Source organism: Thermothelomyces thermophilus, chromosome 4, assembly GCF_000226095.1.
Source record: "Thermothelomyces thermophilus ATCC 42464 chromosome 4, complete sequence".
NCBI classification, from domain to species: Eukaryota; Fungi; Ascomycota; class Sordariomycetes; order Sordariales; family Chaetomiaceae; genus Thermothelomyces; species Thermothelomyces thermophilus.
The window spans coordinates 1,925,221-1,953,018 of record NC_016475.1 but is presented as its reverse complement, the minus strand read 5'-3'; the positions used below and the strand labels follow the sequence as shown (position 1 = coordinate 1,953,018).

The 27,798-nt window shown below is 55.9% G+C and overlaps 9 protein-coding genes across 9 annotated transcripts; 4 read left to right on the top strand and 5 right to left on the bottom strand.

Moving 5' to 3' along the window:
• Positions 1-2,482: 2,482 nt before the first annotated feature.
• Positions 2,483-5,237, bottom strand: MYCTH_2306444 (uncharacterized protein). The gene is made up of 7 exons (XM_003664015.1): positions 4,767-5,237; positions 4,534-4,673; positions 3,921-4,471; positions 3,698-3,865; positions 3,279-3,649; positions 2,907-3,195; positions 2,483-2,780 (listed from the first exon to the last, which is right to left on the bottom strand). The coding sequence occupies exons 1-7, from the start codon at positions 4,769-4,771 to the stop codon at positions 2,493-2,495; spliced, it is 1,812 nt and encodes a 603-aa protein (XP_003664063.1). The 5' UTR covers positions 4,772-5,237; the 3' UTR covers positions 2,483-2,492.
• A 284-nt stretch (positions 5,238-5,521) lies between these two features.
• Positions 5,522-7,935, top strand: MYCTH_2306441 (uncharacterized protein). The gene is made up of 2 exons (XM_003664014.1): positions 5,522-5,944; positions 6,014-7,935. The coding sequence occupies exons 1-2, from the start codon at positions 5,935-5,937 to the stop codon at positions 7,888-7,890; spliced, it is 1,887 nt and encodes a 628-aa protein (XP_003664062.1). The 5' UTR covers positions 5,522-5,934; the 3' UTR covers positions 7,891-7,935.
• A 351-nt stretch (positions 7,936-8,286) lies between these two features.
• MYCTH_2306440 (uncharacterized protein) lies at positions 8,287-10,262 on the bottom strand. The gene has a single exon (XM_003664013.1). It carries the CDS (start codon positions 10,070-10,072, stop codon positions 8,588-8,590), a length of 1,485 nt encoding a protein of 494 aa, XP_003664061.1. The 5' UTR covers positions 10,073-10,262; the 3' UTR covers positions 8,287-8,587.
• A 138-nt stretch (positions 10,263-10,400) lies between these two features.
• On the top strand, positions 10,401-12,667 carry MYCTH_2306439 (uncharacterized protein). The gene is made up of 3 exons (XM_003664012.1): positions 10,401-11,213; positions 11,279-12,093; positions 12,199-12,667. The coding sequence occupies exons 1-3, from the start codon at positions 10,755-10,757 to the stop codon at positions 12,395-12,397; spliced, it is 1,473 nt and encodes a 490-aa protein (XP_003664060.1). The 5' UTR covers positions 10,401-10,754; the 3' UTR covers positions 12,398-12,667.
• A 183-nt stretch (positions 12,668-12,850) lies between these two features.
• On the bottom strand, positions 12,851-14,996 carry MYCTH_2306437 (uncharacterized protein). The gene is made up of 2 exons (XM_003664011.1): positions 14,228-14,996; positions 12,851-14,157 (listed from the first exon to the last, which is right to left on the bottom strand). Exons 1-2 carry the CDS (start codon positions 14,631-14,633, stop codon positions 13,106-13,108), a joined length of 1,458 nt encoding a protein of 485 aa, XP_003664059.1. The 5' UTR covers positions 14,634-14,996; the 3' UTR covers positions 12,851-13,105.
• A 1,705-nt stretch (positions 14,997-16,701) lies between these two features.
• On the top strand, positions 16,702-17,138 carry MYCTH_2119125 (uncharacterized protein; the record flags this gene model as incomplete). The annotated part of the gene is made up of 3 exons (XM_003664010.1): positions 16,702-16,714; positions 16,829-16,945; positions 17,092-17,138. 3 exons carry the CDS (start codon positions 16,702-16,704, stop codon positions 17,136-17,138), a joined length of 177 nt encoding a protein of 58 aa, XP_003664058.1.
• Positions 17,139-17,508: 370 nt separating this feature from the next.
• Positions 17,509-22,663, bottom strand: MYCTH_2306433 (uncharacterized protein). Its single transcript, XM_003664009.1, has 6 exons — positions 22,188-22,663; positions 21,043-22,139; positions 20,418-20,989; positions 20,135-20,366; positions 19,980-20,084; positions 17,509-19,927 (listed from the first exon to the last, which is right to left on the bottom strand). Exons 3-6 carry the CDS (start codon positions 20,956-20,958, stop codon positions 17,848-17,850), a joined length of 2,958 nt encoding a protein of 985 aa, XP_003664057.1. The 5' UTR covers positions 20,959-20,989; positions 21,043-22,139; positions 22,188-22,663; the 3' UTR covers positions 17,509-17,847.
• A 1,842-nt stretch (positions 22,664-24,505) lies between these two features.
• MYCTH_2063330 (uncharacterized protein) lies at positions 24,506-25,025 on the top strand (the record flags this gene model as incomplete). The annotated part of the gene is made up of 2 exons (XM_003664008.1): positions 24,506-24,677; positions 24,775-25,025. 2 exons carry the CDS (start codon positions 24,506-24,508, stop codon positions 25,023-25,025), a joined length of 423 nt encoding a protein of 140 aa, XP_003664056.1.
• A 54-nt stretch (positions 25,026-25,079) lies between these two features.
• Positions 25,080-27,416, bottom strand: MYCTH_2306429 (uncharacterized protein). Its single transcript, XM_003664007.1, has 4 exons — positions 27,308-27,416; positions 27,101-27,234; positions 26,151-27,034; positions 25,080-26,094 (listed from the first exon to the last, which is right to left on the bottom strand). Exons 1-4 carry the CDS (start codon positions 27,337-27,339, stop codon positions 25,231-25,233), a joined length of 1,914 nt encoding a protein of 637 aa, XP_003664055.1. The 5' UTR covers positions 27,340-27,416; the 3' UTR covers positions 25,080-25,230.
• Between the last annotated feature and the right edge of the window lie 382 nt (positions 27,417-27,798).

The following is a 27,798-nucleotide window of genomic DNA, read 5'->3' as shown; positions in this document are numbered from 1 at the left end:
TTCAAAGCGAAAATGCCAGAGCAAGCAGAATGGCAAATTTCTCTACTTGGACGCAGTGGAGTGTTGCCCGACAACGACAACAAGGTTTGACAGGGCAATGGGCGGCAGATGCCGAGATCCCGCCGTACACTAGTCCCGCCATCAAATAAATGATCTTCCTAGAAACAACGATCTTTTCCGATGCTCGCCGCAACTTGCCGTCGCTAGCGGGACTGAGCAGTGATCGAAACACCAGATGATGCCACCAGCAGCGGTTAAGCTCAGCAAAATACGACGGTCCAAGTCGTCAGGATCAAGCTGCTTTGCGAGCTCGGCCCCTCGCCGATCGAGAGAAACCGACCGATACACCTGGCCAACAACCAAAGCGTCGTCGTTATCACCGGACCCGCCTCCGATAATCGGGTTGGCACCTGTCCCCTGTTGGATACCGTCGAGCCAGTCTTATTGGTCGGTGCCTTCGCTTCCCGCCCGTCATCACGAAGGCCTGGAACCGCGTATGATATCGTCGAAGATATGCCTCCTTGACTCACCGCGGGCGCGTGCTCAGTCTACCGCTGGGATTGGACCAAGTAGGCGGTGTTGAAACACACCGACGGCATTGCGCCATATTTGCCTCGCACCCATGTCGAGTGCGCATGTAGTTACACAGTAATCCGTACACTACTAGGTACGGAGTACCTGACTGATGTACTGGGTTTCATAGAAGCATATGTAAATACAGTACGTACAGTGCATGTGATGGCGATCATTAATAGCCGCAACATCAACGTCAACTCCAGGGGACATCTCGGTACACCGATATTGTCGGTTCCACCAGGCACCAATTTGGGCAATTTGAGCTACACTACTCCGTAGTGCAGGACAGAAGTTTGACAAGCCGCTCCTTGTCGTGCCACTACTATACTAGTGTACTTATAAGCTGTGCAGAGTAGCATGCATGTGCACAAAGTAGGGAGTTGTTGTCCACGGGTGGCATGACAGCTGGCCCGTTCCGAGGTGCAGCCATGCCCACCGCCTCGAGATGCCCATGCTAGCATTACTGTAGCATCACAAGATGGCCCTGTATCCACCAACACCGTCAAACATGCCGCGCAAGTCGTCCAGCCCTATCGGAAGCCGGCCGTGTGACTCGGGATCGTCCCGTCCAGGCCGAGCCGAGGAAGTCCGAAATTGAAAAGCCATTTTCCTCCACGGCATTTTTTGTGCCTACCACAGTCCCAAAACTGCATGTGCCACATATTACCATAGGCAAATTCAAGAAACATCAGACCATCAGGACCGCTCGGCCCTCGGGTTTAGATACCCCGGGCCTTCGGCTTGCAAAACAGAGATGATGTCCCGGGCACATGCAGGCACCGTCCCAACGCGTGCTTGGGCACGCATGACTGGGTTTGTATCAGTTACCTGTACGGATTACCTTGCATAGTGACCCTGGTAGTTGTATGCAAGGTAAAACCGGGCCGAGACAACGAGCAGGGATCCAAAGGGTAATCCAGAGATACGAACATTACACCGCATAACCTACGAGTACTCCGTACCAGATAACGCCTTCTGCAGCCACACTGAAATCTAACGTGCCCTTGTTCCCAACCACCTCGCTGCATCGCTCCATTGTCAACCGGCTCTGGCCGACAAACATTGTGAACGCGCGAAACGATTGGCCAAATAGCAGGCACGGCTGCTCTTGGCCTTTCGAATCATCTCATGCGACGGAATACTTCGTACCAAGAGGAAACGTCAACCATTATATAATATCACGCGGCAACAGAGAGGCACGAATGGAGGTTTTATAAGAGCCCCTCGTCATGTCATGCTATCATTTCCATCGTTTGGTTTTCCGTCTTATTGCTCTATGGCCTAGCACCCAGTTAGGATTCAATGGTCTGAACTAGAGACCACTTGGTTCAGACTTTCCAAACATGTAGCCTTTCTGTGATACGTGAAAGAACAAGGAACGCAGTAGTACATTTCCACTCATGCGGCGAATCATATCCACAACAACCAGCGCAAATGCTCCTGGATGCACTTTTTGCTCCACGCGAGCCTCCAACGAATGCCGGGCACTCCAACGAATCATCCATGAAAACCAACCAGCCGACCAACCCACCAACGGCCAAACAAAGAGATCCTCACGGTAGCCAAAACAGCAACAACAAACACTATCCATGCCAATGGCGCGTAGTTTATAGGATCCTCGATTCCCGCCCATCCCAATTTCGAGGCGAAGGACTGTTCAAGCGTTCCTCTTCTCCTCCTGCTACTGCTGCTGCTGCTACTGCTACTGCTGCTGCTGCTGCTGCGTTAGCTCCCAAGGCCTGGTCCACGTCCGAATGTGTCCTGCACAGCATGTTAGCGCCCACTCTTGATTCGCCACCCCCTGAGGGAGATGAGAAGCATATACCGTTCTTGCAACTCGTCAAGATCGCATCCGACGTAAACCCCAGCCAGCACAGCACGTCGTCATCCACTGTTTTGCTCTATTTCGACGCGTATCAGCAATCATGTACAGTTTCGTCCTGCGAGCGCGGAATGACGGTATTGGGGGGAAAGAACCGTACCAAGACAGGCGGCAGCGTCGCTGTGGTGGCCCTCGGCTCGACAGGGTGCGGCAGCACCTTCTCCCTCTCCGAATCCGCCGGACCCGGCGCCCCCGACGAGAGGTTCGAATCCGACCTCAGCCGGCCGCTACCCCTCGTCCCCGCTGTAGCAGACGTTTCAGCACGGTGGAGCGGGATGGCACCCGGGCGGGACGAGATCGAGCCGCGCTGTCTGACTGATGCCTGTGACGTTCAAACATTGCCTCCGTTAGAACTAACCACATCATTCGACGACGACCACTGAAACAAGAAGCGAAAAAAAGGGGGCTGGGGGGAAAAGAGGGGGGGGAGGGGAAAACAAAAACGTACCGCTCTCGGCCGATGCAGCATGCCCACGCTGAAATCCCAAAGACAGATTCGCCTGTCCTCACCGACGCTGCCGAACCTGTAGTTCCGCTCATCGCACCGCCAGGGGTCGAACGCGACCGACGTCACCCACGAGTGGTGGCCCTGACAGCGGGCAATGAGGGCCGGGCTCTCGGACGGGCACCAGATGGAAATGACGTCGTCCTGGCCGCCGGTCACGACGTATTTGCCGTCGGGGGACCAGCAGACGCACGTCAAGCCGCCATAGTAGGAGTAGTGGAGGTCAAGGAGCCTTATGGAGATCGACGATTGTCAGTTGACGGTGAATGGATATGGGGGATATGAGGGGGGAAAGGGGCAAGGAAAGTGACGAACGTTTCCTTGAGGTAATCGATGATCCGGAGGGTGCCGTCCTCGGAGACGACGGCGAGGTGCTGGTTGTCTGGGGAGAAGGCAAAGGCGTTGATCCGTTGGTTGGACAGTTTCCATACGGCGACGGGGTTGGTTTTCTGGTTCTTGGAATGAACCGATTTGTGGACATAGATCCGGGACGTGTAGTTTACCCGGCTGGTCCCGCTGGCGTCTCCGCCAGGGCGGGAGCTTCCCTCGTCCTCTGGGGTGAAGATGCTGTCTTCCTTCTCCTTGTCGTAGACCACCAACGTCCCGTCCATGTGCGAGGCAAGGAAGAGATTCTCGGATCCGGGTATCCATTCGATCTGAGACACGGGCGTGCCGTTGATGAGACCCTGTTGTGGTCAACCTTTGGCTCCGACAGCCGAGGCCTTGAGGCTTACATTCTTGTTGAGCCTGGTGTACCGCTGCGTGATGGGCTCCCACCAGATGATCTCACCGGTCGAGAAGCCCATGATGACGTCGATGTGCGTCGCGCTCTTGGTCACCTTGTTTACATCGTGGCACAGGCAATGGGCCTTAGTAAACAGTATCTTGGTCAAGTACTCAGCCTGCCAACGGTCAGCGAAAGGCTCTCTTCTCGTCCGGTTGTCCGCTAAGCGTTACCTTTGTTGGGGAGGATAAGTCTAGCCATTGGAAAGCACGGTTGATGTTGGCAAACGCGAACAGGCCGTCTCTGGCCCGTTCTTGCAGCCGCTTGGGCAAGGCCTCGTGGTTGATCACTCTCGAGATGAAGGACGAATTGCTCTTGGTCATATTGTTCTTGGGTTTGCGCCGCTTGCCAGCATCCTTCTGCGCAGCAGGCGCAAGGAGACTGTTGCCCTCTCCAAAGGCCGGCGTGTTCGTGTTGGCCCTGTACAGCGGGTTATCGACGGAGCTCATGCGGCCCGCATCGCTGCTGCTCTCGCGCAGGTCCGTCGACGAGTGTCCCTCATCCTGGTTCTCCTGTGACCCTCCCGGCGCGCCATCTGATCGCGAGGTAGTACGGTAGACGGCAGGCGATAGCGGGTTGACGTCGAGGTTGAGCAGCGTAAGTCGGGTGCCGGCGGTCGCGGGTTGGGGTGCTGTCGAGAGAGGATTCGGGTTGGTCAAGGGTGTCTCGGAAGGGTGTGGTGGAGGGGTCGCGAGATGAAGATCTTCCTTCAAGACATACAACCCTGGGGGCGGCGGGTTAACTAACACCGATCTGTGATTGCAGTTGCCACGGGAGAGAGCGTACCCTCGCCCACCAGAAACTGGTATTCAGGACCAGAGGGGTTGGTAAGGACGTTGTTCGTCTCGATCATTGGCAGAGGCGTGCCCGCTGGAAGGCCGTTGTGCCCCGTTCCTGTCGAGTATCTGGGCGGGGGTGGAAGGACGCTGTGAAGAGGCCGTTAGCCACTGCTGCGTCGCCCATTGGGATATATCGCCCATGCTGAGGTGGTGCCATTCCATCCGTCACGGCTTCCTTACAACATGGCGGCTGCTGCTGCGTGGGGGCCCTGTAGCTCTCTGGCTTGCTAGGGTGTAGTGGATCGCAGTGCGCTGAGGCCGGAGAGCGCGCCAAGACCGGCTGCTGCCCAGTGAGGTGGTCGGGTGCAAGGGGAGGCTGCGGAGACGGAGCAGATAAGCCTGTGTTCTGCTAGGGCGCCGACAATTCGCCGATAAATACGGGTACGCAGGTCGCGATTGTAAGGTTGCGATGTTTGCCAGTTCCCTCACAGTCCCAATACTGCGTAAGGCCTTCCTCCTTTCCATTTAGCGGCGCGTGGTAGTAGCAAAAGGCCAAGAGAGCCGAGACAGGGTAGCATTCTGCTTAACCCGGGATCGACGGGAGAACGGGAACGCTGTGGGGTAGCGAACAGCTCCCGGACTCCGGATTACCTTTCCCGGCATGCTTCTTGGCCGTATCTATAACAGATTCATCACGTACGACTGACGGGCTGGTGCAACCTCAGGGCTGTAGAAAGTTCTGTCATTTTTCGATGATGCAGAGGGATTTTTCATCGGGTTGGTTTACGACGGGCTTCGACCGTCTGCCTCCCCTCATGAAGAACACAATGTGGCAGATGGCCGCTAACTAAACTGATCCTACTAGTACACTAACTAAGCGCGCGAATCCCCAATCGGATTGGCGGCTACAAGCAAGGTCTCAGAATCAGTTAAGCGCACGGCTGATGGTATGAGGTCGACGACATAAAGAAGCAGGCCCTCGGTCTACGTGACCTGTATTGTTTATTTGTCCCTTACACTGTTAAACATGATGATGATGCATGCATGTATTCCGTACCTGGCCTGGTCTTAACCTGATGCGCGAGCGTGGGGCCGGGCCGATGCGACGTCGCAAGCATCCATGGTTGATGGGTGGGCTTGGGGGTTCCAGCGAGGACGTCAAGCTGCGGGGCTTGATGAGCTACCTAACAATGTCCGAAAATGGACGCCAGCTGGCGACTGAAGGCCATCAAGAGAACCCGCCATGGCCTGATGCCACACACACTTCTCGTTTCGCCATTGACGATCCATCACCACAGATTCGGTTCGCCCCCACCTCTTTCTGCTACCTCTTGCCAGACCCAAATTTCCCGGACCATGGCATCGTCTTGAGAAAGAAACAGAAGGTCCGATCATCCGACAAACAAAAATGACCACCGGTACGAACCCTCGCGGCTCGCTCTTTTCTCTGTTCTCTGCCAGTACCAGTCCGGGCTGACCGAACGCAGCGGTTCGGATCTGTGTCTGCGGCGACGAAGGCACGGGAAAGTCGAGCCTGATCGCCTCGCTGGTCAAGGACGTCTTTGTCGCCAACAAGATCCAATCCGTTCTGCCCCAGGTCACCATCCCCCCAACCAGCGGCAGTCCCGAAAATGTCACCACCACCATCGTCGACACCTCCGCCCGCCCCCAAGATCGCACGACTCTGCGCAAGGAGATTCGGAAATGCAACGTCATCCTGCTGGTCTACTCGGACCACTACAGCTACGAGCGCGTCGCCCTCTTCTGGATGCCCTACTTCCGCTCACTCGGGGTTAACGTCCCGGTGGTGCTATGCGCCAACAAGTCGGACCTCGCAGGCTCGGGCAACACACCGCAGGTGGTCGAGGAGGAGATGTTGCCGGTCATGGCCGAGTTCAGGGAAATCGACTCGTGCATTCGCACGAGCGCCAAGGAGCAGCACAACGTCATCGAAGTCTTCTACCTCTGCCAGAAAGCCGTCACACACCCGATCGCGCCGCTCTACGATCACAAGGAGGGCCAGCTGAAGCCCGCGTGCACGGCCGCGCTGAAGAGGATCTTCTACCTGTGCGATAAGGACCAGGATGGCTATCTGAACGACCAGGAAATGCACGAGTTTCAGGTCAAGTCGTTCGACAAGCCCCTGTCGCCCGGCGAGCTGGAGAATATCAAGGCGACCGTGAGCAAGGCGGTGCCAACCTCCAGCACCGAGAAGGGGCTTGACCTGAACGGCTTTCTGCAGCTGAACAAGCTGTACGCGGAAAAGGGGCGCCACGAAACGATATGGATCATCCTCAGGAAGCATCACTACACGGATAGCCTCAGCCTGGAGGACAGCTTCCTCCATCCGCGGTTCGAGGTGCCGGACTACGCCTCGGCAGAGCTCAGCCCCGCAGGGTATCGCTTTTTCATGGATTTGTTCCTGACGTTCGACAAGGACAGCGACGGCGGACTGAACGACCAGGAACTCGCGGCTCTGTTTGCTCCTACCCCCGGTTTACCGCCGTCGTGGGTCGAGTCATCGTTCCCTTCCTCTACCGTCCGGAACGAGGCAGGCCACATCACCCTGCAAGGCTGGCTTGCCCAATGGAGCATGACCACCTTCCTCGAGCCCAAGACGACGCTGGAATACTTGGCCTACCTCGGCTTCGAGGGGCCAAACGCGTGGGACTCGACGACCGCCGCCCTCAAGGTCACCAAGCCGCGAAAGCGGAGGCGCAGGCCGGGCCGCGTCGAGCGCAACGTGGTGCTCTGCTACATCCTCGGGTCTGCCGGGTCCGGCAAATCGTCGCTCCTCGACGCCTTCCTTAACCGGCCCTTCGATACCCTCTATCATCCGACCATCAAACCGCGCCGCGCCGTCAACAGCGTCGAACTGCACGGGGGCAAGCAGTGCTACCTCATCCTCGAAGAGCTCGGTGAGCTCGAACCCGCCATACTCGAGAACCAAGCCAAGCTCGACGCGTGCGATCTCATCTGCTACGCGTACGACTCGTCGGAGCCCGACTCCTTCTCGCACATTGTCGACCTGCGCAAGCGCTACCCGCAGCTGGACGACCTGCCAGCCATCTACACCGCCCTCAAGGCCGACCGCGACAAGACGACGCAGCGCAGCGAGCTGCAGCCCGACGCCTACACGGCCGCGCTCAACATGGCCGCCCCCTTGCACGTCAGCGTTACCTGGAACAGTATCAGCGAGCTGTTCGTCGCCCTCGCCGAGGCCGCCACGAACCCCAGCACGGCGTTCCCCAGGTCGGAAGAGCCGCCTGATCGGACCAGCCTGTACATGGCCCTTGCGGCTACTTCGTGCGCCGCCTTGGCGGCCTTCATGATATGGCGGCGGTCGACGAGTTCTTCAGTGTAGGTCATGGGTCGCTGCGCGAGAGGAAGGGCTGCGCTATGGGAGCGTACTTGCTCTTGCGAGCGACAGAACGGTGCATTCACTGGAGTTCTCCTACGGTTGATGGTTTTTTTTTTCTTCTTCTTGGATGTTTATATAGGACGAGGTGTTGTTGGAGGGTCGCATTTGCCGCTTGATCTCTCTTCTCGACAGATGTTGAGTTCGCGGCCGTGCTTTCGAGAGGGATATGATACCCCGCCTCCCCCCCCAATTCGCTCCCCTTTCACCTGTTGTAAGTAAGCTTAGCATTTTTAGTGTCTAATTGTACAGTACTTATAATACCCGCTGCTTAACATCATTACCTTTCTGTCTTTTCGTGGCTCTCAGGCATACGCTGAATCACACCGAGGAAATGGGACCTAGGAAAACGGACGGTGAGGTCTTGCTTCACTGGCTTGCGCTAAGCTCTTCGTCGCCCGGAAGTAACGCTAACTCGCTCAGCACGTTACGCCGGTGGTGATGGCTCCCAGGGTAAGCAGTTTCGTTGCTGCCGAATTCACGCGGCAGTTATGGGCCATTTCACCTTCATGAGCCCAGGTATGAAGTCAAACATGGTCCCCCAACGTCCACTTCCATCGGAGGCGTAGAAGAGGCGGAAAAGTATAAACTTGCGATGAGCTAGGCCACCGCAAGCCCCCCCCAGGGGCGGAGGGCGGAAAGCCTACACCCTATAGAAACAAAACGCCACGTAGAATCGGGCTGCCTCCATCTCCTCCTCGCTGACGAGCAGCTTGCCCGTAATCCGGTCCCGGACGCCCATGCGCTCGCTCAGGGCGCCCAGCTCGCGGTCGTCCTTCTCCGACTCCCACACCTCGCCAAACGGCTTGTGGTACTGCAGCTCTAGGTTGTAGTCCTCGGCCAGCGCACGGAAGGCCTCCCAGGGGACCACGTACTCGGGCACCTCCTCGACGGCCTCGTCCAGGAAGAAATTGTACTTCCATCCGAACGGCGGCCGGAACACACCGTCGGCCGGGGTCGGGCCCGGGAAGCGCACGCGGTAGATGCTGTTGCCCCACGAGGCTGTCTCCTCGGCCTCGCCTTCTTCCTTCTCGTCTTCTACTGCCTCGCCCTCCTCAAGTTCCTTTTCGGCTTTTGGCGGAGGCCCGTCTGGTGCGGTGACGGTGGAGGAGGAGGAGGGCTGTTCGCCCGATGAAGACTTCCTGGCCGCGGCCGCGGCAGCTCGGGCTTTCCTCTCCTCCATGCGCTTGTTGAATTCGACGACTTTGCTGCTGATTACATCGGAGTTGGGGATGCATCCGATGAAACGGCCACCTTTGCGCAGGGCCCCGGACACGTTCTTGAGCATCTGCCTAGCCTTCTCCTCGGACTCGAAGGCGTAGTGCATGCAGAACATCAAGCTGACCACGTCGAACCCGCGGTTGCTGCTGACGCTGGAGGGCGAAAACCCAACCTGCCGCACAATGTCGACGTCGCCGATGCTCTCGGTGTAGCAGTCCTTGACGTGAAAGCGAGCGTCGAAAAGGCGCGGCGCGCGCCGGTGGTAGTAGCCGCCCCTGCCGCCTCGCCCGCCGCCCCCTCCACGGTTCGCCATATTCCGGTACCGCTCCCGTGCTTGGTCGATTGACACTTCGGCCGGGTCCAGGCCGACGTACAATTCGACCGTCTGCGGCGCCTGCTGCCATTTGTACAAGTCCCCGCCCTTGCCGCACCCGATATCCAGCACCAGCAACTTGTTTCCCGAGCTGATGCCTCGCTCCATCGCACCCGGCGCGTGGTCCTCGTCGGGCGAGAATTTTTGGATGATGCAGCTCTTGACCCAATTGTTGAACGACCTCAGACCTTTGATCCTGCTCTCTGTCTTACGCCACTCGCGGCCGCGTTCCGGGACGGAGTTGTAATGGGCCTTCACCACATCGTTAATGGTCGACCGTTGCTTCAGCTCCTCGGCCGCGGCCTGCTCCCGGGCGAGGCGCTCGCGCTCGAGGGCGCGCTGCCGGATCTGCTCCCGCTCGGCCTCGGTGATGCGGGCGCGCTGGCCGGGCCGCTTGAGCTTGCGCGGAGGCTCCCCCGACGTGCCCGCGCTTCCGCTTCTGTTGGGAGATTGGGATCGTTGCCGCTTCTTGGCGGGAGCTAGCTTCTTCGCGTCAAAGGGCTGTGGCAGTTCATCGTTGTCGTTGTCGGCCATGGCGATCGGTGATCCTCGAACGGCGGCTGCGACCGCGTTGCTGTGCGTTTCTGTTCCGTGGGGTCCAATGAATTGTTTCTGTTTCGAAATTGGTATCGAATATCTTCAACCAAGAAGGTTTATTTGGAATTTTTTTTAAAAAAAAAAATCGGTTTTCCTTTTGCAGCGCTTTGTTTGAATCCCAGCAAGAGTTGGGGGGGGGGGGGGGCGCGGCCGGATCGAGCCTACTCGGAAACGGAAGGCGAGACTAGTGGGTCTCGATCGTAGTGGTACAGAGGGACGTTCTGCGGGTCCGCCCCAGTTTGATGTTGCAAATCCAAAAGCCCGGCAGCTTTCCGCCCGTGGCATTGCAGTGACGCGAGCTCTTGCAGCCTTGCGGATCAAGCGCTCGAGCCAACCAACCTTCTGGAGCTTCCCGCTTCCTGCCTGCGACTTGCACTTGCATCCCAACTATCAGACCGGACAGGCCGTCTCAGCTCCGCGAACCGACCGGGCCCAGAGTAACCTCATCTCCAGCAATACTTTTCTAGTCATCCCCTGCCGACGAAGAGAAACAGAGGTTTTCGGAATCGAGAATCGCCCTCCGTCGGAGACGCCTTCCCCGTCCGGCAAACACAGTCCCACGTCCCACATCCCACTTTCCACTTTCCGCCTCCCACAACCGCACAACTTTTGGAACACCATGGGTTCAGATCCGCAATACGCCAAATGGCCTCTGCTGCCACTGGCTCAGGATGTCTTTACCATCACCAACCCATACGCCACCAAGGCGGCACAACAGGCGGCCGCCCAGCACCTCCAGGATGCCATTTCGGAGCACAAGATGGCCCCGTTTTACCGCTACCTGGCACATCCGATAGACGGCATCCTCAATGCGGTAGGCGAGAGCGGTGCGAGCGCCCCGGGCAAGCCGACTAGCAGAAAAAGCAGCCTTGTGGGGATGATCGCGACCAGGAACCCAGCCGCGAGCATAAACCTGCCGTGGGACGAGGCCCTGTACCAGTCGCTGAAGGCTGAGAATGACAAGGAGCTGGAGCAGCTTCAGAAAGAAGAGGACGAGGCCGCCGAGCAAGCCGGCGAGACGGAGATTCAGGCCGCGCGGGGTAAGAGGGCCGAGTTCTGGGCCAAGGTCGGCGACAAGGTGTGTGCGGCATAGACCGACGAGGCACCGATCTTGAAATCCGTTCGCTGACTTGCTCTGGACAGGAAAAAGCCATTGCAGCATACGAAGACGTCCTCGAGAAGACGGGTATCCTCGGTACCAAGATCGACCTGGTCCTCGCTATCATCCGCATGGGTCTCTTCTACGGCGACAAGCACCTCGTCAAGAAGCAGGTTGAGCGGGCCAAGACTCTAGTCGAGAGCGGCGGCGACTGGGACCGCCGCAACCGGCTCAAAGCCTACGAGGGCCTACACCTGCTGACCGTCCGCAGCTACAATCTCGCAGCTCCGCTGCTCCTCGACAGCCTGTCCACTTTCACCTCGTACGAGCTCTGCACTTACAGCAACCTCGTCGTCTATGCGGTACTCGCGGGGTCCGTCTCGCTCAAGCGCGTCGACTTCAAGTCCAAGGTGGTTGACGCGCCGGAAATCAAGGCCATCCTTGGCGACGGCGAGGACAAGCTCCTCGCCCTCTCGGGCGCCATCTCCGCCGGGCCGGGTGCCGACGCCGAGATGCAAGACGCCAGCACGGCGCCGTCAGCCGGCCGAGTCACGGCCGTCAATCTGACCACCTTGGGCAGCAGCACCGACCAGCCCGAGGCGGAGGTGGCGGTGGACTTCAGCCCGCTCGCGCAGCTGGTCAGCAGCCTGTACAACGGGCGGTACAAGCTCTTCTTCCAGGCGCTGGCGCTCGTCGAGGAGCAGTTCCTCACGCAGGACCGCTACCTGCACGAGCACAAGGGTTGGTTCATCCGCGAGATGCGCCTGCGCGCCTACCAGCAGCTGCTGCAGAGCTACCGCGTCGTGGGGCTCGACAGCATGGCCAACGACTTTGGCGTGACGGTGGACTTTTTGGACCGGTTAGTCCTCTCCCCCTCCCCCCCCCCCTTTTCCCCTCTCTTCTCCTTCCTGTGGCTTCTTCAAGCCTAGCAAAGGCGCATTGCTAACGCGGTTCCAACCTGTAGCGATCTCGCCAAGTTCATCGCCGCCGGCCGCATCCCCTGCACCATTGACCGCGTCGCCGGAAACGGTGTCATTGAGACCAACCGACCCGACGACAAGAACAAGCAGTACCAGGAGGTGGTGCGCCAGGGCGACCAGTTGATTACCAAACTGCAAAAGTACGGCCAAGCTGTCCGGTTGCGGGGAAGCGAGAGGGCGTAGGAGTGTAGCGCGAGGGGAGAGAGAACCGGAAAGGATGTTGGGGATTTACAGGGCGGAGTATCAGGGGGGCAGTGCTCCCTTAGACATCTGTCGATCGTAGACGAGCATAATGGCTTAAACGGTGAAGGGACCATCTGGTCCGCCAATTCTGACGAGCAAAGAGTGTTCCGACCAAGTGTTCAATTGTTGAGTGTGAGCAAAAACGAACTTACCCTACGTCTTGGCCGTTCTCTGAACACTCTCCTCCGTTCCAGGAGACTGAATTCAAACGCGTGCGGTTGCTGCGCGGCCGCTAAATACTCCGTACTTGCCTATAATACTAACACACGCAGCATAGACAGTACATACATACACCCTGTCCAGCGCGGGCCATCAGGGCAAATTGAGCCGAATACCGACTCTTGATCTCCATGTTAGGTTTCATCATTTCACTGCCACCGGATGAACCGATGCTCAAATAACATATGGGATCAAGGCATGCAATGCTACTCAAAATGCTTTTTCTTTATGATAATCTGGCTGGTCTAGTCTTTTTATTTCGTTCGTGCATCGTGCCCAACAAACGCCTTTGCGGGTCCTCTTTCCTTCAACCAAGACACACACACCAAGAAAAAAGGGGAAGAGAAGTGAGGGTAAGAGAGGGGGAGAGACGGAGAGGGTGTGGGAGAGAGAGAAGAGAGAAGAGGGCGGCGCGGGTTGAAGGATCGATCAGCGATACTTGTCCATAAACTCCTTGTGGAACTTGACGATGCTGCCGACCCACTCGGTCCCGGGGGCGAGGAAGGTGGTGCGGAAGTGAAGCGTCCCCTCCTTCTGGCCGAAGCCGGAGCCAGGGACGACGCAGACGCCCGTGGCCTCGAGCATGCGCAGGCAGTAGAACTCGTCCGGGGTGCGACCCTCGGCCGCGGCGGCCTTGGCGGCCTTGGGCGGCAGCTTGATGGTGGGGAAGAGGTACATGGACCCCTGAGGGACGCCGCACTCGACGCCCTCCATCTGCTCAAAGGCCTTGTGGAGGGCGGTGGCACGCTCGTGGAGGCCGTTGAAGATGGCGTTGTACTCCTGGATGTAGAGGTCGTAGGAGGGCTCGCCGGGCTTGGGCGGGTTGACCATGAGCTCGACGAGGCACTGGCCGATGACGGGGGCGCAGAGCATGATGGAGACGAACTTGTAGATCTCGGCCTGCACGAGCGGGTCGAAGCCGACGAGCTCAAAGTAGCCGCCGCGATGGCCGCACTCGCCGATCATGCCCTTGGACACGGAGTGCAGGGAGGCGAGCTCGATGTTGTCGTAGGTGCCGGGTTGCTCCTTTTGCATCTGCCGCAGCATGCGCTTGAAGCTGATGAACTCGCCGATGAAGACGTTGGTCTGGTAGACCTCGTCCGCGAGGATGACGAGGCGCTCCTGGCGGGCGAACTCGATGACGGCGCGGATATCCTCCTCCGGGAGCGAGGCACCGGTCGGGTTGCCCGGGTTGATGATGACAATGGCGCGCACGTCGACGCCTTCAGCCTTCGCCTTCTCGTGGGCGGCCCTGATCGTCGCTAGGTCGGTACCCCAGTTCTTCTGCTCGTCCAGGTAGTACGGCACGCAGGTGGCGTTCAGGACCGAGAGCGAGGCCGTGTACAGGGGGTACTGGGGAATGGGGACGAGGACGCCCGACTTTTCGTCGGCGCAGATGATGTGCAGAAGGGTATTGACGCCCGAAGAGGCTCCGGCCGACATGTAGATGTCGGCTGGGTTAGCCGGGAAGCCATCCCGCCCTGTGCGAGGTCAGCCGCTGGCCGAAAAGACCGGAGAGCTCTCGGAGGCCCGAGGGGGGGAAACACTCACTTTCGAGAAACTCGGCAATGCTCTGGCGGATGGCGGGAGCGCCATTGCTGGGGCTGTAGGCGCCGACGGAGCCGACGGCGGCGAGCAGCTTTTTGGCCCGCTCCAGCACGTCGGGCTTGTAGCCCAGGTGGTTCACCAGCACATCGCCCTTCTCGAGCAGGGCCGGGTTCTCGAGGATACTGAGGACCTGGCGGATGAATGTGATGGGCTTCTGGTCGAGCTGCTGGGGGTTGCCAATGTTGGCCGAGATGACCTGCTTGAAAGGCAGGTCCGTCGCGCCATTCTGCAGAGCAGCACGGTACTCCTCCGACTTGACGGCAAGCTCGCCGCGCACGGCGTACTTGGCAGCGCGGACGTGCGGGTTGATGTTGTCGATGTTGAGCCTGCGGCCCGAGTTGGACGCCATGGTGCGCTTTTGCTGCGACGGGAGCCTTTGGCAGAGGAACGAAAAGCGACGGGCCGAACGGTTAGGGAGCGGGGCAGCAGGGTTGTATACTCGTGAAAGCGGGGCAGTCGCGGTAGGGCTGGCAGAGACGGCTACGAGAGGAAGAGTTGGACTGTTAGAGCAAAGAGAAAAACACACCAGGACAAGGGTTCTTTGTGGCGTCGGGTCAGGGTCCACGACCGAAGGGGAGCGGAGGGGGCCCGCTGAAGAAATCAAACTGTGGGCTGGGGTCCCGGAACTTTTGGATCTGCTGTGGACGGAGAATTCGAGGAACAGGAAACGAGACCGTTGAAGCAGGGGCAAATCACCGCGACGGGATAAAGGAGGGGGAATCAGCCGGTGGAAGGCTACTTAGCCCGCCCAGCTGACAGACCAAGGCTGAGGAGTGCACCATTCAAGCGTGAAATCGTCTTGCCGGCGTCCCCCTTCCGGGTGTTCATCCCGGCGTGTGGCGCGAGCATCCAACGGAGCAGGCCATACCCCAGACGCTGCGTTGGGCCGCTCGTCACCGGCCGAAACCGGTCGTGCGCGCCGAGCTGCCTACGGAGTAGGTGAGCCTGCGACTGCGGCTGAGAGCAAGTGTCGGGCAAGCGCGGCTTAAGTGGTCCGACACGAAACAAAACCGCGCGTGGGACGGAAAGAAAGGGCGCAATACATGAGGGGTTTCCGGTTGTTACCTCTCTGGCAGTTAGGACCCTGCAGCGCTCGATCGGGCACTAAGGACCCCGCGCCATGCCTCAGTGCTGCACGATTCGCCGTAGTCCCATGGCGGGCAACCCGGGCGAGCAACGGCGCCATCTGACGGCTGAGTTTGACGTTGGTCAATTGCCCAGAGATGCGTGAAAAAAAGAGACTGTAGAAGTGGAGGCGCAGCAGTGGGGAAGAGACTTTTGGTTCGCTGGCGACCGTATGGGGGGTATTCTTTCCGTTCACCACTGCATAGGAGCGCTGTTAGTTCATTGGTGCTGGCGGTGCGAGGAACTGGTCGCCTCAAAACTCTGTATTCGCACTTTGCGTATGGAGGTATCTGCGTACGTACCAGCCAGGGCAGTCACTGTCCCCCTTGCTGAGGTCTAAGCAGCATCCATCCGATGAGCTAAGGAGATAGTCAACCGAGACCAAAGGAAATATCGACGGGTAAGACCAGCATTTATCGGTTCGTTCGGGGCCCGGGCTGCCTAGCTCCGAGAATGGAGATAACGCAGGCGGTGAAACAAGCCGAACTCTAATGTGTGCTCGGGAATAAGTTACCTGGTACGCTGCGGGTATTAGCTAGCCAGGCCTGGATTGCGGAACTTTTCGGGCTCAGTTCGACCTGAAGGGTATCCAAAGCACGAACTTGGCTTCTTGCCAAGGTGGCGGCAACTTAGAATATAATTGTGTCGCCAGGACGTTCAGAGCAAAACCGAAAGAAATGCTGAGTACTCCGTACTGCGTAGACCCTCGGGTCTGAAATCGTGTCTCAACCCAGCTAAGATACCGCGTGGTGTGCGACTACGTATGTACGGTGTATGTTTGAGGAATCTTAAAGATACCTACAGAGTAAAAACCGATAGCTAAGGTAAGGTAGACAGCCACTTTAGCGGCTGGTTCTTACCCGAAGGCAAAACTATGTTCGATCTGAAACTCGGGCTTTCGCTTGAAATGATCGAATATATTGAGATACCATGGTAGGAACTTCGGGTGCTTACACTAAGTTATTCCGAACAGTGTATGAGATACAGGTACGGATTATAAACTTCCGGGATGCCATTTTCGAGGTGACAACCGTCAGCAGACGGACCCGAACGGGACCCGAACGAGACCCGGCCCGTGAAGCTCGGCCCGTGCGCGCTCTCACGACCTGGTCCGTGCATGATCCGCGCAGCTCCGAACCGCAAAACCTCGACCCACTGAGCGCGGCGACAACGACAAAAGACAACGGCAACGACATCCCGCTCCCATACCAGCCAAGCACGAGGGGCGGCCTCGCCAAGACAACCCTACGCAGTAGTAGCAGCAACAACAGCAGCAGCCGCAGCAGGTCAAGATGGCAAAGAAGGGTACGCGCCCACATCTCTTCCCTCTTAACATAACCTCCTCTCCCCGAGGTTATGAGTTTGGACAACTCCGCAAGCGACTGACAACACGTTTACACCTCTCTCGCAAACTCACAGCCAAGTCGCGCATCATCAATGTGCGCCTCATCTCCATGGCCATGACGGGCTACTTCTACACCTTCACTCGCCCGCGGACAGCATTACCCATGAGCATGATCAAATACGACCCGATCGGTACGAGAACTCCCAAGCACCCGACCTGCATCCTCTTCTTCTTCTTCCCGCCCTAGTCGCTCTTTGGGGGAGTTGAGTTGGAGAAGGTACCTTTGCGCGAACGGGGACATGGCCAGCTAATGCCCAATTTTTCGTCAAACAAACAGTTCGGAGGAGAGTCCTCTTCCTCGAGCAGAAACGAAAAGGCAAATGAAGGCTCGAGCTCCAACAGGAGTTTGGGGAGCAAAAGAGAAAGGGAATGGGTTGGTCCCAGGTCTGAAAGGAGGTGGAGAGCATATCTCGCAACTCGAGGTCGAAGCTGCCCGCCAGGAAGTATTCCCCCGCTTGAATCGACCCGATGTACGACGAGATACCGTCGCCTTTGGTTCACAAGCGACATGTATTATACCATTGTTACGCCATTGTACAAACATAGACGCCATGACATATTATGGCCGGCGTTTTACGGTCGGGAGAGAAAATAAGGATTAGAGAAATGTTATTTCACCCTAAGGCTACGGCAACTCTGACTGGAACGGCATTGACCACTGCGTGGGTTCAGTTGTGAGAACCCTGCTGACTTCAAGCTCCTAAATCCCCGAAACATCTCAAGTATCTCACATTAAGGCGATATCTAGGTTCTGCCGCCAAACGCTGATAGTTGGTGTGCGGTTGCTTCCCTCGCCATATAACCGTACATCGACAGAACATGACTGGTAGAAGGAACCAGACAATCACTGAACACGCTCTAGCAGAAATCACCGCTCTCTGATCTTCCCCATCCTCAAACTCTGTTCTTCCCCATCCTCAACACCGCGAACTCTTGATGAAGCAAATCTCGAGAAGCAATTGGTCTCCCTCCTGTTCAATGACTCAAATCTACCGAGACAACTCTCAGTTCCCCTCGGGGAAACAGCACTCTGTTAGGAAGTCACCGGTTCCTGTGACTCGGCTTTCGACCTCAGCCGCCAATATCGTGATTCTGATTGTGATTGCAGCAAGGGCTGCAGCTCCAAGGGGTCTCCGGTCGCCCTTTGCGAACCATACGTCCGCACATTCGTCTGTCTCTGGCTGAGACGTTTAGGATTAGTGGCCGACAATGTTCGGGGCAAGTCTTGGGGACCACTGTCTGAATGTCTTCGTGGATGACGAGCAACAGGCTTCTCGCCGTAGGAATCGTATTTGTTGGTTCGAGGCCGAGCTCCCTTCTCTTCATGCCCCGTAGCAACCGAAATATAAACCCTAGAATCCATCCGTTCAGTCTTTAGTTCGGTACTGTGCTTGGATGATTCTCCTTTCCCCCCGTGTCCTAAGTTTGTGGAGCTGCCCGCCCAATCCTCTGAACCTGCCGTTCGTGAGCGTCTTCGCTTCTTGGGGTGCCTAGAAAGTGCCTCCTTGTTCTCGGGTGTATCTGTGTTCAGCGCCATACTTTCTGCGTAGCTGGCACTGTCTTCTTGCTTTTGTGGAACAGCTGACTGTGTGGCATCCTGTTCATTTATATTGAATGTGCCATCTTCTGCGGCAAAACTCGAGTCCTCCAGTCTCAATTTGCTGGTTGCACTTCTGGTAACCCGCTTCATAATCGATTTTGGTTGCATTGCCTCTCTTCTCCGCATTTTCTCTTGGTCGATTGATGGCGCAGCTGGCTCAGATGGTACATTTGCCGGGCTGCGGACGACAACCCTTCTTAAGTTGTGCAGCGTCGGTGCATGCGACAGCGGTTCTTTGACATGTCTTCTTCCCACGGCGTCGCCCTCCCTCTTTGTTTGGTATGCCATTGCGCCGCTCGGATTGTCGCTCTCAACCCGGTCGTTCTGACAATGATCTTGTAGAGCTGCCTGCGGAGCCTCGGCGGTTTGACCTGCGAGGAAGCTCGAGTTCTCCATTCCAAGTACCGAACCTGTAGGGTTGGTCTCAAGGGACGTAGTTTGTGACCGCCGAGCAGACAAAACGAGTTCAAGAGTGTGTGTCAAAAAGTCACTGATCTCTTTCTCGCTTCTGTCGCTGGTTCCCAAGTTGTCAAACTCGTCAATGAGAACTCCTTCCTTATGTGCCCAGTTTTTCAGACCGGCAGCAATTGTTTCCGATCTGGCGTGCTGACGCTGATTCTCGTTCTCCAAGCCACTTATTAGGTCGCTAGCTGCTCTGAGTTTCGTCTCTAAGTCCTTGATCTGTGAGCCCAGTCGATGCTCCACTTGTTCTAGATTAGCTGACTGCTGTGAGAGCTGCTGGGCAGCCGCTTGTGTCTTTGCTTCCTCGACAGCCACCCTCTGGCGGAGTGAACAGATTGTCTCGGCTTGCCGCATTTCGTTTTGTTCCTTCTCTTGGATCGTTGTCTCCAACTTCCTCAGTTGATCAATCAGAGAGTCTCGGTGTAAGGTCGTCTCTTGGAGGGATTGTTCCAGTTTGGTCTGGATCCTCTCCGTCTTGAGCTGGGTTTCATAGCGAGCGGTTTCCGCTGCTTGATGAGCCACGGTCGCCAAAGATCGATCCTTCTCTTGAAACGCCTTGGCAAGCTCGTGAATGTTCGAGCTATAGTTCTGCAGCTCTGACACATACGCCCCCTCTTTGGCATCCAATTTGCTCTGCAACTCGACCACAGCAGCTGCTTTAGACTCGAGCTCTCTTTTTAGCTTCTCGGCCTCTGCTCCTCTTGCCTCCAGTAGTCGGATCGTCTTCTCGTTCTCATCATGGACCGTGTCTGACGCTATTAAGCTTGCTTCAAGTTCATGGATTTGGTTCGCTTGCTTCTCCGTAGTCGCCCTAAGTATTGCGAGCTCGTTCAGATGCTCCTCACACTCGGCATCATTCCTTTTATAGAGCGTGGATACCATGCCATTCTCTTCTGCTTTCTCCGCCAGCTGTCTAGTCAATGTTTCAATTTGACTGTCTAGCCGCTGCCAGACTTTTCCCAGTTGATGTTCAAGGTCGGCCGACAATTGGCTTGTAGCTTCCGTTGCCGCGCTTCGCAGCTCTAGAATACTGTCAAGTTTGCCAGTAATGCTGTTCTACGTCAGCCGATGGGGAATAGATGCTGTAGCATGGTTATGCTCACTTGTCCCATGAATCTTTCTGTACCTCTCGAAGACTAGAGAGGATGTCTGGTTGTTCTGACATTATATTCGAGAGCGTTTCAAGTCGGGCGGAAACCACATCGATCCTGCAAATTCTTAGCGATCAAATAGAGCAACCAATTACCACATCGTTTACCTGTCCCGGATTCCCTTCATGGATTGCTGCTGCCTCTCCTCCGCCCTCATCTGTTCCTCTTCTATTCTCTGCAGAATATCCCTCCCCTGGGAGGAGAGCGCTTCAAAACTGCTTGAGACAGACTCTATGTTCTGTAGTTTCTCGGTCAGGAACCGGACAGACTCCCGCTCCCGACTGAGCTCGGCATCTTTTTCCTCAACCTGCTGGGTCAGGGTGTTTATCTTGCCATACACTAGAAGGGAGTCAGCTTTGAAACCCGGCCTTTTGATACCTAAGAGCTTACGTTCCACTGCTTCACTTTTGCTCTGAGCGATGGTCTGGCGAACTTTCTCCATCATCTGTTCTCTGACAGCTTCGGCCTTTCGAACAGTCATCTCGGTCTCGAGGTTCCGAGATTTCTCGATTCGTCGCACCTCCTCAATTGTGTCCTCCCACTGTTTCTTCGAGCGAGTGTACAGATCCTGTTGCTCCTGAATGGCAGAGTTGAGATGCGTTTTGCAGGCGCGGTACTTCTCCTCAAGTCTTCGAATCCGACTCTCGGATGCCTCCAGCTTGGCTTTAATTTCTTTCATTTGACTCTCAACGTGTTCTTTTGAGTTTTGTAGGTCTTCGATCCTGTTAGCCTGGGCGTCAATTTGAGACATTTGCTGAGTTATAACGCCGGATTCCTCTACAAGCTCGCGTTTCAGTCGTTTGATATACTTGTGATACTTCGCTTTCTGTTCTTCAATTGCGGCGCTTTGTTGCTGCGTAAACTGGTTGATCACCCCAGCTATCTCCGTCGTGAATTCGTGGCTGATCTTGGCTCTCCTCTGCCACACCATCGGACTGGAAGCCAAGGATCCGCATCTAGATCTGCTCAACATATCAGTATTTGACACCATGGAGAGCGTGCAGCAGGCACCAACCTCGACTTCGAAATATTGGAGCTCCGTGACTCTGGACGAGCATGGTGAACTGGTTTGATCGGTTTGACATCTGCTATTTCTCTCACTGGCCGATTGACCATGCGGCTCTGATGCCAGTCTCTTGGCTTTTTTGCAGAGTGCTGTGGGTCGCCAGTCAGTGGTACGGGTGCGTTGTGATGGTACCCGACTGCATTTTCTGCCGTGGCTGTGAGCGGTTCTGACTGGCTGAGCCAACATGGCCTAGGACGGGAAGTTGCGTTGTTACTATGACTTTGTAGCGGCGCGGAGGACGCGCACGGTTTTGCTTTGGATGCCGAGTCCAGAGCCGGGAGAACGCCCTGACAGTTGTTTCCTTCCTCGCTCAAGGCACCAGGCGACCCATTCTCTACCTCGGTCCTCCAATCTTGGGTCGAGAGATCTGCTCTCTTGACACAAGGGATGTCTGAGGAAGATAACTTTCTATCCATCTGCGAATCTTCTCGTCCCGCCTCAGTTCGGTCGAGCTTGTCACTGTTGTGTGATGTGTCGCGATGGTCTCTTGTTGATGGCTGTGTTCGCGGTCGATTCAGAACATTGGTGGCCTTGAATTCGTTGTTCTCAACGTCATGAGTTGGCTCGCTGCCTAGGGAAGGCATCTGGGAGCGAGGGCTGCAGGCTGCCCCGGCTACGCGGGGTGAAAGTTGTTCCGTGTTTTCATGGCGGCCGTCTTGGTGATCACGAGTTCTTTTTCCTGGCCTCTTTGTGAAATAGTCGGGCCCAAACTTTATGGCTGGACCATATTCGTACCCCTTACCGAGATCAATGGATTTGGAAAGAGCTGATGGTTTCTCAAGTAGCACAAAATCATGATCAACGCCCGCTTCCACGTAAACTCCCTGCCGGTCCTCGCCATTTACCTCTGGTGACCGGGAGGCAACGGAGAGATGGTCCTGCTGTTTGATCCCGGCTGCTTTGGTATCTTCGCCACAAATCTCGAATCCGTTTGGTGAGTCTCGCAAGCTGTCTGTTGCAGGCACCTGATCTGTAGAACAAAGTGCTCGGGCTTGTCCAGGTGATGAAAACGCCATATTTGTCTGAGGAGTTTGGCCCGAGTTCGCCTCGGTCATTTAGAATCGTGATGCGGGACGGATTCGAGAATAACTTACATGTGTTTGAGAATAACAGCGCAGGGAAGAGGAGAGCCCTAGAAGCTCCAACACGAAGATGAGATGAATTTGCACAAAACGCCTCGGCCGAGTATCATCAGGTAGCTGGAAGAACTCTGATGCTTCTGACCCATTAGGATGGGAAGGAGGAAGTGTGCAGTGAAATGAAAAGCTCTCGGACACTTCAATTTGGGACGGCTCTAATTATTCTGCGCCTTCCCGGTTGGGGCCAGTTGGAGGGTGTGCGACACAGCTGGGACCCAATCGAAGAACTCGTGACTACCTAGGTACCTTCCTTACTTGAACTGCACGAGAGACCATCAAGTACTAATTCCTATTACTTTGTGGAAAGTATGAATTGTTCTCTTAGTGGTACCCTGCCAATGAATCAAGTCAGATGCCCCTGAAGTAGTGGTCGTTGAATTAATTAAAAACGGTAGCAAAGCTAATTGTCACAAAAGTTCGTTTCTAGCCCGGTCATGATCATCGGCTTGGGGGAGTCTTCTGACATACTGGATCTGTGTGCATATTGAGCAATAATGAGCATCATATGATTCAGTTAATTGTCAGAACCTCTGTTGTCAGGAGCAAGGGGTGCTGCTACAGCTCGGTGGCTGCAATCGCTACAGCTCAGAAGGCTGCAATAATACGACATCACAGCGGTATTCGCGCCGTGGGCGGCACTCCTGGACCAACAGTATGGGCCTTCAGAAGTGGTGGTAAGATGCGTTGATTGTTCCAACTGCCTCCGGCACTTGGAGATGCTGTCTAAATACTCCGTAGTCCGTACATGTCAAACCCTGGCCTGTCATCCCTGTTGGTGGGTCAGCCAGATCTGACCCACTGGCAGTCAAATCCTGTAACAGTAAGTCTAGCTTCTTGAGAGTTTATCAAGGCTGAGCGTCTTTACCTAGAGTCTAAGTTAATTGAAATAGAAATCCTGATGAAGCAACCAGATGGCGTGCGTTGGCTGGTTGCGGGGACGACGACAGCACAATAATACCGCTTTGGGCTTCCTACCGAGAGATGGCAGTATCACTTATGTGCCGAATTGTGTTTTCACAAGCGAGTAAGCTCGTCTTAACGCCAGCAACTAGCCTTTCCCATGGCCGTTCTTTCTTCTCTGTCGCTCTGCTTGTCTATTATACGTTCTCTTGACCTCTCTCGCGACCATGCTCATATCCATCAGCCAAGATCGCTTGCTAAGCTGCAAGATCCGTTGCTGCAAGTAAACTTCGCGTGCCTACCACGGTCCACCCTGTACGGCAAGGGTTTTGTACCTGCCAAGACGGCGCTTGCCCCGACAACGGACGAGACCATCGAACGCTTTCTAGGTGAGCCTGCAATGTCTTTCCTGACCTGGAGGACTAACTACAGAGCGTGAAAGGACCTTTTGGCATCACGCAAAACCCAAACTGACGCTGCGATGTGACGTTCGACTCGTCCCGTCCAATGGATCCCGACTTCGAGCCGCCCGCGCTGCATTCTAACGACAGCCTACGCTCCAATCGGCCCCTGCATCTGCTGTCTTGGCATCGAGGGGGACCGGGGTCAGGCCCGAGTACCCCAATCGTTCCAGCCAACCCAGATCGTGCTCGAGTCGGGAACCGTTGTTCGGGCCCCTCCCTGCATGCTGCAAGTGCCGCCACATGGGCGGGCGCTTGTAAGATCACAAAAGATCGACTACGTCGCCCAATGGGATTGTGAGAATGCGGGACAGAAAGTGTGAAGTGAAGTGATAGAGGGCCTCCATCGGGAAGTGAGAGGTACTTCGTAAATGCAGTGGAATGCCGTGCAAATGCCGAGAGTGACGCAGGGGATGTGGTGCTGCAGAACCAAACCAGGCACAGCGGACGAGATGCACCTTTTGTCACAGAGCCTATGTGGGTTCATTCGGTACGAGTAGGAGCCACGGTAGCTATCTGATTGGGGAATGGAAGGGTCCGAAGCCATTGGCGATACCGAAGTTGTTATAGGGGCCGATCACTTGGATTTGGTGCTGTGACCAGGCGAGGGTTCTGGTGTTTGACCAGTCGCCGATTTCACCCTCTTGGCCTAGTTGCCCTCAAACCGACTGCAGTAGTTCGCCTCATATACTTGCCTGTCACACCCTGGCGCCGAAACCACGCAGCTTTCCCTCTCTTCACAATCTTCAGCTCCTCTCATTCTTCCGCATCTCGCCGCAGCTGGTCCCGCGGTCATTCGACAATTATCGTCTAACATCGTCTTATACAACCCAAATCGATTTGTCGACTTGCTCCAAGTGGTAGAGCACCGGCAATTAGGCCAATATATATATCTGAACAGAGAGAAGGGCCATGGCGGACATAGACACCTTCCCCCTCGCAGCAGATGGCAGCGATGGGTCTGACGGGGCATTCGACGGCAGTGACGCCGGGGCGGCGGGCCCTTCTACCGGCGGCGTGGTCCTCTCCCGTGGCGCCCTAATCGCCATCATCGTCGTCGTTGTCATGGTCGCCATCCTAGGCAGTAAGACCCCCTCCCACTCCCCCCCCCCTCCCAAAACAAACATACTCCCCTCCTCTCCAATCTGCCCGTGTTCAAAGTTAACGTGTGTTTCCCATAGTCGCCACCTCAGTCCTCTTCTTTATCGCCAAGAAGCGCGAGTGGACAGTCCGAGAAACAATACGGAGATCGGCAAGAAAAGTCGTCACCGTCATGACGCCGGGACGGACCGAGTTCCCCAAATCAGTCAAGGAAGGGCACAGCAGGTTGGCTGATGTGCCGCCGACGCCCAAGATCACGCCCGAGCACCTCGACTTAGAAAAGGGCCTGGAACAACCGAAGAGGAAGCGAGCAAATTTCAGTCGCAAGTGAGACAATGAGGCGGCCGAGGCTTTTGGCGGATGATGACTGCTGAGAAGGTGGACCGAGGTTGTCTCTGAAGCCTTGATGAAAAGCAAACGAGGCCAAAGACGATTTGCGCTCGCGGCCATCGAGTCGTTTCACAGGAACAATGAACCAAGGGATATCGCGATGTTCTTTGTATATCATAGGGCGTGCAAAGAGGCGAAAGAGGGGTCTATAATCGGCGGAAGGTGTTGTTGCTTGCGCTCCTCCTGTCTTGGCGCTTGCTCGGCTCGGGTGCTGGTTGCGGCTTGTTCTTCTTCTTGGGTTCCGGTACGAATGTGATTTGTTGTTCTCCAACAACATCACCAGTCCGCACCTTGGCTGTACGCGTCTGTTTCTGCTCCCGTTCTCCAATCGCCGTGTCCCTGATCTTGCCGCCCCGTGCCGTCGACAACGAGACTTGCATAACCACATCGTTCTTCGGCTTCTTGGGCTTGCGTTCAGCTTCGGAATCGCTCTGTTCGTCACTGGAATCGGTAGCAAAACGGGCATCCTGCTCCGGAGCGCCCTCCACTTTGGTGCTGGGGTTGAGCGCTCGGAACTCGTGGCTCGTTTCGTCCACTTTGAACTCCTCGTCTTCGAAGAGCTTGCCAAAACGAGAGTCGCCAAGAATTCCGGCTTCAAGGTCCACCTTAGCCCTCTTCTCCTGCCGCTGCAGAATCTTGTCGGCCAGCTTCTGATTGACCTTGACTTTCTTGACGCCTCTGATGCGGCTGGCACGCTCTTTCTCGATCTTCTCCTTGACTCTCTTGGCCCGCTCCTCTTCCCAGATGTACGGGTTGGCAATAAGACGGGCCTGGTCGTACAACTTAGCAGCGACAAAGTAGCCGTGCATGTAGGGCCGGAGCAGGTTGGTCTTCCCAATGAGGTGATCCAGGCTGAGCGACTTGAGCTCGGGTTTGGTAAGGAACTTGTAGTTGTCGTAGGTCTCGGTCTGCTTCTCGTTCTCCATCTCGTGAACAAGATTGTCAAGGAAGTGGCACCACCTCGGGGCGAGACCCAGGTTCGGAATGAAGAAGCAGTGCATCTGTTTGCCCTGTAGCCGATTGTTAGCAAGCTTATCCACGAGGTGCCTGACCGGTAAGCCCGTACCTCGTTCGCGGTCAAAATCATGCCGGAATCTGGTACATGCGTGACGAAATTGAGGTCGACCAGCGGTTCTACCGATGTCCAGAGATCCCCAGTCTGCTCATCCCAGATCTTGATAATCCGCTTGTCGGCCGAAAGGAGCTTCCGCTCCTCGGTAGGCGTCTTCAGATGGATCAGGTTCTTAATCGGAAGCCCCATGCCCTGGTCCTTCTTCATAAGCGGCCGTGGGTTTCTCAGATCGAAGATGCGGATTTGGCCGGTACTTGTCCCCAGAGCAAGCGACAAGCCATCATCGCTATAGTCTAGAGCGGTGACTTCGCCGTCGTGACCTCCAAGAACTGCCACCCTGCCTTTTGTCCGAGGGTCGTAGAATTCGACGGTGCTAATCGATGTGCCAAATGCACAGAGACCGTGCGACTTCTCTGCGACCGCTGCTACGTTGACGGCTCCCACATGTATGCTCCCTTGTAAACCGCTTCCAGCTTCGTCTTCGCCGACATCAACCTGCCAAGGGCGGAGAAACTGGCCCCTCTCCAAGTCCAACCGGAATACTTCGCCGAATCCAGACCCGTCCGCGCTCAACCCAACCGCCGGGACCAGAACTTCGGTGCTCTGGCGCAGATAGGCAAGATCTCGGCCGAAGCGTGGTAAGCGAACTTCATAGTGGCATCCCATCGGCGTGTGAAACTCTAGCGATCTGTCGTTCTGAAGGTGCACGCTCTTGGTGTAGTCAGAGCTAAGGAAGATGAAAGTCGTGTTTTCGGACTTTGTGTGGCGGGAGAAGGACAGGGAGAGCTCTTGAGTTGAGTGAACATGAAACTGGGGCTTGTATGTCCCCGTGCTCATGATCCAATTGCCATCTTCACTGACTCGGACACAGTTGCTTGCTGTTAAGGTTTGATGTTAGATTCGAGACGGCCAAATCAGAACATGGAGTCACTAGCGTAACTTGCCTTCTTCAAACTCGAATTCCTGTAGTAGCTCGAAGTTGTTGAGGTTTTCGGGATCGTATTTCGACGATCTCTTCCTGCGGCGCGCGAGCCAGTCTGGCAGCGGCCTCGCCGTCGAGGGCCCCGCGACGGTGTATCTGTTGACATTAGTCAGGATATTTTTGCGTTACTTTGTATAAACGAAAAATACAGTGAGTAACAAAAACTCACACAGGTACAGGACCCGGATTTGTCAACTTCATCGTGGGTGGTGATGTCGCCTGATGGAGGAAACCCGGGTGTCGCAAAGCGGCGAGGTCTTGCTGTCGCGGGGGCAGAAAACCAAAAAGTTTCGACCGCCCACCAAGACGGGAAGGCGGGGAGCGTCTTGCTGGTGTAAATAGCGGAAGAACCCATACATTACACGAGATACCCTTGACCCGCTTTTGATGAGATCAGATTGGGTTAAGCATCCGCTAGTTATGTGGGGGTTTCCTCCAGATTGTGTTACCTATACAGTGCAAGTATCTAATAACTACTCCGTCTTCTGTAATCCGTATTGATCTTAGTTCCCGCAATTTTACGCTGCTCGCGTTTATGTCTCTTCTGCACCAAGCACTTAACCATGTTGAGTCGTTCCTGACCAACAAACGCGCCAACAATCGAAACAGATGCAAGCATGATAGAGGAAAATGGTCTCTCGCTAGAACATATCATGTGTT